Raw genomic sequence first — 11,146 nt, 5'->3', positions numbered from 1 at the left:
GCATCTAATCTGACCCCCTGCATATCACAGGCCTTTCTGCACCATATGGGGCAGGCAGAGCTCTGCCTGGGCGCAGGGGGAATGGTATGGGGGTAGATCAAGGAAAGGGGGGAGGGGAATGGGTGTGAGGGAAAGAGCTCCTGTCCCAGATGAAGGAATTTGGGGGCAGAGGAAAGGACCCTGCTCCACAGAAAGGGGAGAGGGTTTCTGTGAGTGCCAGGGGGCTCCATTTCCCCTTCCACTAGCTCCCCATTTACAGAGAGCCAGAGCAGTACCTGCAGCAGAGAGCGGGAGTTGCTGGTGGCCTCAGAGGGACAGGCCCTGCAGCGCCTCGGGCACCTGGCGCAAGTGCCGCATGACACGGAGCTGGCGCATCACATTGGCCGTGACGTCCTCCTGCTGCAAGGGAACAAGAACCTGTCTGAGACTCAGATGCCTCCGAGGAATCAGGGGGGATTAACGGCCCCTGGAACCAGCAGCATTTCCACCCAGCCCCTGCCCACCTCTGAGGGATGGATTCCCCCTCCTGACCCGCAGGATGGAATCTTGTTGTCATTCTTAGTGACCTCCAGTGGCAACCCCCCTCCTTGTACGGGGAGCTCCTGCCACCTCCCCCTCAGTGCCCCTGACAGCTGTTCCACCTCCAATCCACAGCTCAAGTTCTCAGACCCCTCTCCTCCACCCCCACCCAGGTTGGGTAGGGAGGGGACTGTAGCGGGGGGGGGGACAGGAGGGATTCTGGCAGCAGTGAAGTGGGATGTGGGGAGGTTGAGACCTTTCCCCAAGTCACCCCAGCCACTAATGCTGAAGCCGCAGGATGGCAGCCCTGGTGAATGGGACGGATCAGCAGCCCCTGCTGACTAGGGTTACCATACGTCCGTTTTTTCCCGGACATGTCCTGCTTTTCGGCAATCAAACCCCCGTCCGGGGGGAATTGCTGAAAAGCCAAACATGTCCGGGAAAATGCCGGCCGGGCACTTCCCCTCCCGCGGCTGCTCTGCTCCGCTCCTCCCCTCTCAGCCTTTAAGAGCCGAGCTGCCCGAGCCAGCGCTACTGGCTTTGGGCAGCCCCCCCCTGCCTCCGGACCCCGAGCCGCCGGCCAGGCACTTCCCTTCCCGGGCTCCAGCTGAGCTGCTCCTCTCCTCCCCTCTCAGACTTTAAGAGCCGAGCTGCCCGAGCCAGCGCTACTGGCTTTGGGCAGCCCCCCCCTGCCTCCGGACCCCGAGCCGCCGGCCAGGCACTTCCCTTCCCGGGCTCCAGCTGAGCTGCTCCGCTCCTCCCCTCTCAGACTTTAAGAGCCGAGCTGCCCGAGCCAGTGCTACCGGCTTCGGGCAGCCCCCGCTGCCTCCGGACCCCGAGCCACGGGCCAGGCACTTCCCTTCCCGGTTCCAGCTGCTCTGCTCCGGCGGCTCGGGGGAAGCGCCGGCCGGGGGCGCAGGGTCTGGGGGCTGCCCGGCAAACCGTGAAGCCGGTAGCGCTGGGGCAGCCCTTTCCCCATGACTGGGAGTGGGAGGGAGGAGGGGGCGGAGTTAGGGCGGGGGAAAGGGTGGCGTTGGGGCGGGGCTAGGGGAGGGGAAATGGGCGGGGCCAGGGCCCGTGGAGGGTCCTCTTTTTTTATTTATTAGACATGGTAACCCTACTGCTGACTGAATCCTCCTGTTCTCTCCAGAACGGGTCCAGCCTTCCCAGCAGCAGGACAAGCGTCCCCTTCCCATGTGCCTCAGCCCTGCCTGGTCAGACGCCATCACCCATCAGTCCTTGGCCTCCCAGGCTGCCAGTGATGGGAGCAACTCTGGGTGGTGGCTCGGGTGACACAGACACCAGACCACTAGGAATTGGGTGCGGCCCTGTGGGACAGGAGAGTCTCGCAGAGGGCACTTGGGGGACTCTCCTGCCCTTCCCAAGAGCAATAGCACCCTGTCCTAAGAACATAAGTCTGGGATGAGGCAAAGCTTGCCATTAATTAGCCTGGCTAAAGAGCTGGGTGGAGCTGCTCCGGGGACAAGCTGGCTCGCTCCTGCTCATGGAGGTGAATTCATCTCCCTTCCCAGGAGCACCTGCTCTCCCTTTCATTCCCCACCAGGCAACTTGTGCCATGCCAGCGAATGGCCACAGGATGGGAATGAGGCCTGGGCCCCGCCCCAATCTCCTGAGTCTAATGCAGCTGCTCACCTTGTCCCCCATCAGCTGCTGGGTTTCCCCCAGGAGGGAGTAGGTGACAGGGAGAGAGACACACACACATTTGTCCTTCTGGTTGCAGGGCTTGTGTCCTTCCAATCCCATTGGTGGCTGCACAGTGGGCAGAGTCCTCGCTGCGTGCCCGGCCCAACAGAATTGCAGGGCGTGGTGTGGAACACAGAAAGAGATAGAGAGACTCATCCTCCAGCCGGGGTCAGCCCCCAAGGAAGCCTGGAGCACAGGGCTGTGGGCAGGGCCCTCCATGAGGACTTGCTTCCCCAGCTGCTCCAGGATGACAGGGAGGCATGAACCTGGAGCACAGTCCCCTTAAAAGCCCAGAGTCACCACTTAACTAGGACAAGAAGAACTTGACTCAAGCCAGGCTCACTCTCTGCTCTGACTCTGCCTCCCCAAGAGGAACACTCCTAACCCACAGCCCCTGCAGCAGCAGATCCTACAGCCCGTGGGAGCCAGATCACCTACGCCTGGAGTCAGGAAGCTGGGGTCAGAGGTCACTTATGTCAAACTCAGGGAGGGTGATGGTGAATCTGAGCAGGGCCGTGCTGCTCTTAACGGCCCTGGCTCTCTCTCGCGGCACCCTGGACACGATCCAGTAGTTAATGTGCTGTGGGGAAAGGAGGCAGATTAGGATCAATGGGCAAAGACACACACCCATCCCCAGGGGGCTGAGACATTGTGCGCAGGGTGGAATATCTGATTCATTGATTGCAGAGCTTTGGAAGGGGATTGTTGCCCGCAGGACGATTCTTGAATCCTGCAGGTCACAACTTGTCATTGTCTCTCTAGACTGGAACAATGTTCAGTGTCGGGGCTGGTCCCATCCTCCCTGCACTCCTGATTCCTGAACAATCCCCTCAGAAATCTCAGGGCCCGTCGGAGAGACGGGCTGATTCTCTGGGGCCCTCCTGTTTCTCTAGGAAGGAGCCTGTGACTCTTCTCTGAGGACCTTCTTCTGGATCTCCCAGGAGGGGTTCAGACTCTCACTCCCCAAGCCAGCCAGGGGCCCTGTGGTTAGTGCTCAACACAACCAGGCAGAACTCTGGCTTGAAGTCCCAGCTCCTTCCTCTGTCCTTTAAGGAGGAAGGGCCTGACACTGCATTGCACTGACTGCCCTGACCAAGGATGCCCACTGGGGGCTCAGCTAGGAGGACAGACTGGAAAATGGATCTAAGAGTGAAGGTAAAATTGCCCCCACCCCTCTCATCGGGCTCACCTCCAAGATGTACTGGAGCCTGTCGGTGTCTGGGGACTCTGCCAGCAGGTTCCCCAGCATGGCGTCCAGGAGGTCTGGCAAGACCCTAGGCAGATCCTGAAAGCAAGGGAGAGCCATGGGTCAGAGTTAGGGAAACTGGGGCTACACCTGCCACAGGATGGGAAGTGGGGTCTCTGGGAAACACTGGTGAGACCCCCAAACACATATCCTGGCCTCTCTCATTCACATCCCACTGCAGGCAATTAGCCAGGATTCATGGCAGGATGACAGCTGGCTCTTCAATCCATGACTTTAGCTGATCTACCTGCACTTGGGTGGTGTCCTTCTCCATGCCCAGGGTGAAGACGGCGTGCAGGGCAGCTCGGAGGAGGTGGGTCTCCAGCTCTGGCTCCAGGGCAGGTGTCATGGTGCTGGCAAGAGAGAGGAGCCGGCATTAGACTGTGCAGTGCGGGGATGGGACTGGCACCAACATGCAGGTGAAACTGCAGGGAAATAGGCACAGGCTGGCGAGAATGGAAACTGAGGCACCGAGCCAGGGAATGACAAGGCCAAGGTTTCTCAGACAGACAGTGGCAGGGCAGGAATAGCACCTGTTCCCTGGACCCTGCTGCCCCTCCTGTATCTGATCCTGGGTGTGAGCCTCTCCCCAAAGCCGTTGCAATGTTACTGGAGTGAAAAGAACAGCCCAGCCAGGAGAGAGTGAACCTTCCCCCCACCTCTGCCAGAGGAGCCACCCTTGGGCGGTGACCTGGGAGTGGGAGGGGCAGTGACTCCCAGCCCTGGGCCTGAGCAGCACTGGGGTTAGGGGAACCGGGCCGGAGGGTCTCGGTACCTGAGGTTGCCCACAGCAATCAGGGAGTTAGCGAGGACGGCGCCGGGTGGAGAGTTATCAGGCAGCTCCTCAATGAGCTCCTGTGAGACCCAACGGAGACAAAGGAGCGTGTGAGATTCGGGCCACACTGACACTTCTCAGTGAGGAGATTACACAGCCAGGGCCCCACACAGCCAGCAGGATCCCCCCACCTGCCCCCCCGCTCCTCCGATTCCTGCCCAATAGTGACCACTCTCCGAGTTTCTCCCGTCTCTTCTCCCCAGTCTTCAGCCCCAGCAATCCCTGCCCTCTGCTGCCCCTCCAGCACCAACAATCCCCCATCCATTGGCCTGGGGAGACCCCTGCCCCTCCCAGGTCTCTGTCTTTCCTCCAGCTGCTGGGCACCGTGTCTCGCTCACCACAATCCTCTCCGCCACAGCCGCCTTGCAGCAGTGCGGCTCCACTGTGTCCTGCCCTCTCTGCTGTGCAGCGAGACGCGGGGTGGATGGCGTGCAGGAACACAAGCTGCTGGGCCTCCTCCTGCACCCACCAGGAATGGGGTTAGGGGAGAGAGAGACAGTTAGCCAGGGACCTCCCTGCCCCCACACAGCAGCTGCAGGACTCAGGCCTGAATGGGGGATAGTGGGGACCCGCCCATTGTCCAAATCACCCACCACTCCACCACAAGCAGGGTCAGGAACTGGGACAGTGCCTGTGGGGGGAGGAGACCCGGCTGGTGTGTGACAGACACCCCCACCTCTGGGGTCCCAGATCATGGAGGAGAAAGGTCCCCATTAGGGCTGGTGGATCATCAGGGACAAGACCCTCTGCAGGGGGTCAGGTGCTGGGAAGGGGCAGGACAGTCTCGGTTCCAGTACAGCTGGGGTACGTTTGTACCTTTTCTCCGCCTTGGAGCTGCTCTCGGCTGTTATTGAGAGCAGCCTCCTTTGTGGCCACGTCCACCCATTCCTCCTCCTCGGCCCCTGAGTCCCTGGCGGTCCCTGCACCAGGGAGAGAAGGGGACAGGGTGACGCCTGCTGCCACTTGCGGGAAGGACAGGGGCACGATGGGGCAATGTGTCCCCTTCCCACCTCCGGGACCCAGGGCAGATCGGGCCCCACACTCCCCCCTCTCAGTGATGCCTTCAGCCCCCAACTCCTTCAGGAGCCCATAGCAAAGAGACCCCCCCACGCTGTCCTGGACTCCCTGGGAGGTGCCTCCCCCCAACTGGAGCACCAAGGACCAAAGTGGCAGCATCTAGTGTTAGTGGGGTTCATGTGGCTCAAGCCAGACCCCTGGGCTGGGGACCCGCCCCCATAGCACTGATCAAGGGCCTGGGCCCAGGGTGTTCACAGCCCCGCCCTCATCTCTCTCTGAGCCCAGCCTGACTCCTCACCTAGAACAAAGCAGCGGCGCCCATCGGCCTCGCTGCTGCCCGAGTCCCAGGCACTGCTGCTGTCCCATGGGGAGCGGGCCGAGCTGCTGGTGGTGGGACAGGGATCCTCCACCTCCTGCCCTGGGGAGGCTGGAAGGTCCTCAGTGACCGGGCAGTGCGATGCCTCCTGCTGGGAATCAGGGCTGGGCTCCTGGGGCCGTTGCTGCCCACACAACATGCCCCAGAGTCACCCTGCCCGGCTCCCCTCCTGCGCTGGGTCCTGCCTGCCCAGCCGCAGCCTGGCCCAGCTCCATTTCGACCTGGCCTCTCCCACCTCGGCGCCTGCGCTGGGAGCGGGTTTTCTCCGCCAGAAGGCTGGGCACTCCCACTTCCTGGCCTGGCCGGGAGCTCCTTCCCCGCCAGTGGGGACGGAGGAGCCGCTGTGCTCCTGGGGAAGATGGCAGCTGCTTCCCTCAGGCTCTGGGGCCACCTGCAGAGCCTTCTTCCTGAACATCCTCAGGAGCCTGGCCATCCTGGAACCGAGCGGGGAGCGGGCGTGAGTCTGGGGTCAAGGCAGCCTCTGACTAACCAGCCTGTTTGGTCCCTCCCCATCCCTGCCCCAGCCAGAGCAGCTCCTCCTCCCACCATAGGGGTGCATGTAATGCAATCTACACGCACTGGCAGGAGTTCATTGCATGATCTGCTTCCTGCTGTTTGGTTCTGGGCTGTTGGAGTATGGGTTTGCAAGCATCTGTGCACACATATTATGCTAATTGCATCTAGACCACATCTCCCTAGTTTGTTTGTGAGAATGTCCTTATTAACACCAAGATGGATCACATCTACTGTTTACCCACCTCCACTAGGCCCGTAACCCTGCCAAAGAAGGAGCTAGGATTGGTTTGGAATGATTTGTTCTTGACAAGTCCATGCTCACTAGTCCTAAGAACCAAATTGTCCTGTAGGTGCTGACAAACTGATTGTTTAATAAGGAGTTCCAGTATCTTTCCAGGTATGTTAATGGATGGGAAGACGTTCTTTTTCAGGGATCTCTGACGAGAACTGGGGCACAGCACTTAGTTTGTTGAGGCCATAAAATGGAGACAGGCACCTCTTCTCTCCTCCCAGCACCCCAGATACCTAAAAAGGTGGGACTCACATCCCTCAATGGGCTTTAAAAAAGACAATGGTTACAATGTGGCCCCGACCATTTCTGGTTTCTGCAGACTAGATGTTTTAGCAAAGTTTAGAATTCCTTGGTGCTCAACACCGTGAAACTCCCCTTTCTCCTTCACAAAGGGCTTTAACGCCCCTTATCTCACCGAGGCTCTCGACTGCCCAAAGTTGGAGAATTGTCCCTGTTCCCATTGCAGAGCACCCCCCACGACACACACACAGAGTCCTCTTGGTGGTGGGAGGGGAACAGAGGAAAGGACAGAAGATGTAAGAGATGAAGAGAAAGGAGGGAGGGATGGAGGAAAAGGTAAAACAAAAAGGACAAACCCTAATGTCCCCAGTGATTCTAAGGGACAAAATCCCAGGTGGGGAATAAAATCCGACCACCTTAAGCTAGTGTTTTCCATGCCTAAAATTCAGCTGGCGCCAGATGCATCAGACTGAACAGGTTCCAAACCTCTCAGAGGCTCTTACCTTCTAAACAGGGATGTCTGTTTTCTAGTAAAATCAGGAAAAACAAAAGAGAAAACTCAAAAGAGGTTCCTCCTGGCGCTCATATACGTGAACCTAAATACTCTCTCAGTCCTCAAAGAGAGAGACCTCGAGAAGGAGACTTGCTGAAGCAAAGCTACAGGGGACTCTGAGGTTTCCCTGGCCCTGCGCCCCTGTCCTGCCTGGCTGATGTCAGCATCTCTCTGTGAGGTCACCACCTCCCCAGCACCTTTGACCAATAGGCTGAAATCCTGCAAAAGGCCTTTGTGATGTCACTGCCACACCCACCCCTCCCCTGCAGTGCTAATGTTCTGCCACAGGCCAGACACTTTGGAGGTTTGAGCTACTCCCTGTGGATCACCCCGCTCCATGAGTGTTCATTCTAGGAAGCAAGCCGGCTAGACAGTAAAACATCACAAGCTGCTCCCAATACTACACTCGGTTTCTCAGAAATGAGTAGACTTTATGGGCAGAAGAGACAGTTAGAGCATCTAATCTGATCCCCTGCATATCACAGGCCTCCTGTCTACCACAATAGCTACTGTTGGGGTAAACACATTCCAGAAAGGCATCTAGTCTTTATTAAATGACATCAAGAGACGGAGAATCCACCACTTTTCTTGGTAGCTTCTTCCTGTGGTCAATCATCCTCGCTGTTGAATATTTGTGCCTTATTTGTCATAGGAATTTGTCTCTTTTCACCTTCCAGCCATTCCCAAACCTCAGCCAGTATTTGTAGGTGACAAATCTCATGAATTGTCACAGATTGCGGTGTTACTAGAGGAGGTTTTGGAATTAACTGATAAGTCACTGGGACCAGATGGCATTCACCCAAGAGTTCTGAAAGAACTCAGATGTGAAATTGCGGAACTACTAATTATTGTTTGTAACTTGTCCTTTAAATCAGCTTCTGTATCCATGACTGGAAGATAGCTAATGTAACACCAATATTTAAAAAGGGCACTATTGGTGATCTCGGCAATTACGGACCAGTAAGTCTAATGTCAGTACCGGGCAAATTAGTTGAAACAATTGTAAAGAATAAAATTGTCAGACACATAGAAGAACATAAATTGTTGGGCAAAAGTCAACATAGTTTAGGTAAAGGGAAATCGTGTCTTACTAATCTATTAGAGTTCTTTGAAGGGGTCAACAAACATGTGGACAAGGGAGATCCAGTGGATATAGTGTACTTAGATTTCCAGAAAGCATTTGACAAGGTCCCTCACCAAAGGGTCTTATGTAAATTAAGTTGTCATGGGATAAGAGGTAAGATCCTTTCATGAATTGAGAACTGGTTAAAAGAAAGGGAACAAAGGGAAGGAATAAATGGTAAATTTTCAGAATGGAGAGGGGTAACTAATGGTGTTCCCCAAGGGTCAGTCCTAGGACCAATGCTATTCAACTTATTCATAAATGATCTGGAGAAAGGGGTAAAAAGTGAGGTGGCAAAGTTTGCAGATGATACTAAAGTGCTCAAGATAGTTAAGACCAAAGCAGACTGTGAAGAACTTCAAAAAGCTCTCACAAAACTAAGTGATTGGGCAACAAAATGGCAAATGAAATTTAATGTGGACAACGTAAAGTAATGCACATTGGAAAAAATAACCCCAACTATACATACAATATGATGGGGGCTAATTTAGCTACAACGAATCAGGAAAAAGATCTTGGAGTCATCGTGGATAGTTCTCTGAAGACTTCCACGCAGTGTGCAGCGGCAGTCAAAAAAGCAAACAGGATGTTAGGAATCATTAAAAAGGGGATAGAGAATGAGACGGAGAATATCTTATTGCCCTTATATAAATCCATGGTACACCCACATCTTGAATACTGTGTACAGATGTGGTCTCCTCATCTCAAAAAAAGATATACTGGCATTAGAAAAGGTTCAGAGAAGGGCAATTAAAATGATTAGAGGTTTGGAAGGGGTCCCATATGAGGAGAGATTAAAGAGGCTAGGACTTTTCAGCTTGGAAAAGAGGAGACTATGGGGGGATATGATAGAGGTATATGAAATCATGAGTGATGTGGAGAAAGTGAATAAGGAAAACTTATTTACTTGTTCCCATAATATAAGAACTCCACTAGTAACCTCCCTCCAGCCTGACAGTTCACCTTTCAGTATGACCCGTTGTAGTCTCCCCTTTAACCAGTTCCTTATCCACCTTTCAATTTTCATATTGATCCTCATCTTTTCCAATTTAGCTAATAATTCCCCATGTGGAACCGTATCAAATGCCTTACTGAAATCGAGGTAAATTAGATCCACTGCATTTCCTTTGAGAAGGTAACAGATTTTTTAGACAAAGAAGGAGATCAGGTTGGTTTGGCACGATCTACCTTTTGTAAAGCCATGTTGTATTTTGTCCCAATTACCATTGACCTCAATGTCCTTAACTACTTTCTCCTTCAAAACATTTTCTGAGACCTTGCATACTACAGATGTCAAACTAACAGGCCTGTAGTTACCCGGATCACGTTTTTTCCCTTTCTTAAAGCTAGGAACTATGTTAGCAATTCTCCAGTCATACGGTACAACCCCTGAGTTTACAGATTCATTAAAAATTCTTGCTAATGGGTTTGCAATTTCATGTGCCGGTTCTTTTAATATTCTTGGATGAAGATTATCTGGGCCCCCCGATTTAGTCCCATTAAGCTGTTCGAGTTTGACTTCTAACTCAGATGTGGTAATATCTACCTCCATATCCTCATTCCCATTTGTCATCCTACCATTATCCCTAAGCTCCTCATTAGCCTCTGAAAGACTGAGGCAAAGTATTTGTTTAGACATTGGGCCATGCCTAGATTATCCTTAACCTCCACTCCATCCTCAGTGTTTAGTGGTCCCACTTCTTCTTTCTTTATTTTCTTCTGATTTATACGGCTATAAAACCTTTTACTATTGGTTTGAATTCCCTTTGCAAGGTCCAACTCTACATGGCTTTCGGCCTTTCTCACTTTATCCCTACATGTTCTGACCTCAGTAAGGTAGCTTTCCTTGCTGATCACGCCCATTTTTAAATTTAAATTTAAATTAAAATTAATGGAGATATCCTATCTCCTAGAACTGGAAGGGACCTTTGAAAGGTCATCGAGTCCAGCCCCCTGCCTTCACTAGCAGGACCAAGTACTGATTTTGCCCCAGATCCCTAAGTGGCCCCCTCAAGGATTGAACTCACAACCACCCTGGGTTTAGCAGGCCAGTGCTCAAACCACTGAGCTATCCCTCCCCGCCCATCTTCCACTCCTTGTAGGCTTTCTGCTTTTTCTTAATCATCTCTCTGAAATGCTTGCTCATCCAACTTGGTCTACAACTCCTGCCTATGAATTTCCCCCCCTTTCTTGGGATGCAGGCTTCTGATAGTTTCTGCAACTTTGACTTGAAGTAATTCCAGGCCTTCTCCGCCTTTAGATCCACAAGTCCTTCAGTCCAATCCACTTCCCTATCTAATTTCCTTAATTTTTTAAAGTTAGCCCTTTTGAAATCAAAAACCCTAGTCACAGATCTATTTTTGTTTACCCTTCCATTTAGTTTAAACTGAATTAGCTCATGATCGCTCAAACCAAGGCTGTCCCCTACAACCATTTCTTCTAAGAGATCCTCACTACCCACACCAAATCTAAAATGGCATCCCCTCTTGTTGGTTCTTCAACTACTTGGTGAAGGAATCCATCAGCTATCACATCTAGGAAAATCTGAGCCCTATTATATTACTAGCACTTGTCCTCCAGTCTATATCTGGGAAGTTAAAGTCTCCCATGATCACACAATTGCCATTAGTATTTACTTCATTAAAAACATTAAAGAGGTCTCTATCCCTATCCAAATCAGACTCCTGTTCTAACAGACAGCAAACCCCCCAAAGACAGGGATAGA

The 11,146-nt window shown here is 53.3% G+C and overlaps 1 protein-coding gene across 1 annotated transcript; it reads right to left on the bottom strand.

Annotated features, from left to right (window-relative positions):
- Positions 1 to 1,151: 1,151 nt before the first annotated feature.
- On the bottom strand, positions 1,152 to 4,858 carry LOC135979532 (maestro heat-like repeat-containing protein family member 1). Its single transcript, XM_065579868.1, has 4 exons — positions 4,643 to 4,858; positions 3,717 to 3,822; positions 3,413 to 3,508; positions 1,152 to 2,803 (listed from the first exon to the last, which is right to left on the bottom strand). The coding sequence occupies exons 2-4, from the start codon at positions 3,816 to 3,818 to the stop codon at positions 2,684 to 2,686; spliced, it is 318 nt and encodes a 105-aa protein (XP_065435940.1). The 5' UTR covers positions 3,819 to 3,822; positions 4,643 to 4,858; the 3' UTR covers positions 1,152 to 2,683.
- Between the last annotated feature and the right edge of the window lie 6,288 nt (positions 4,859 to 11,146).

This window comes from Chrysemys picta, unplaced genomic scaffold (genome assembly GCF_011386835.1).
Source record: "Chrysemys picta bellii isolate R12L10 unplaced genomic scaffold, ASM1138683v2 scaf969, whole genome shotgun sequence".
Taxonomy (NCBI): Eukaryota; Metazoa; Chordata; order Testudines; family Emydidae; genus Chrysemys; species Chrysemys picta.
This window is presented reverse-complemented; position numbering and strand designations above follow the sequence as displayed.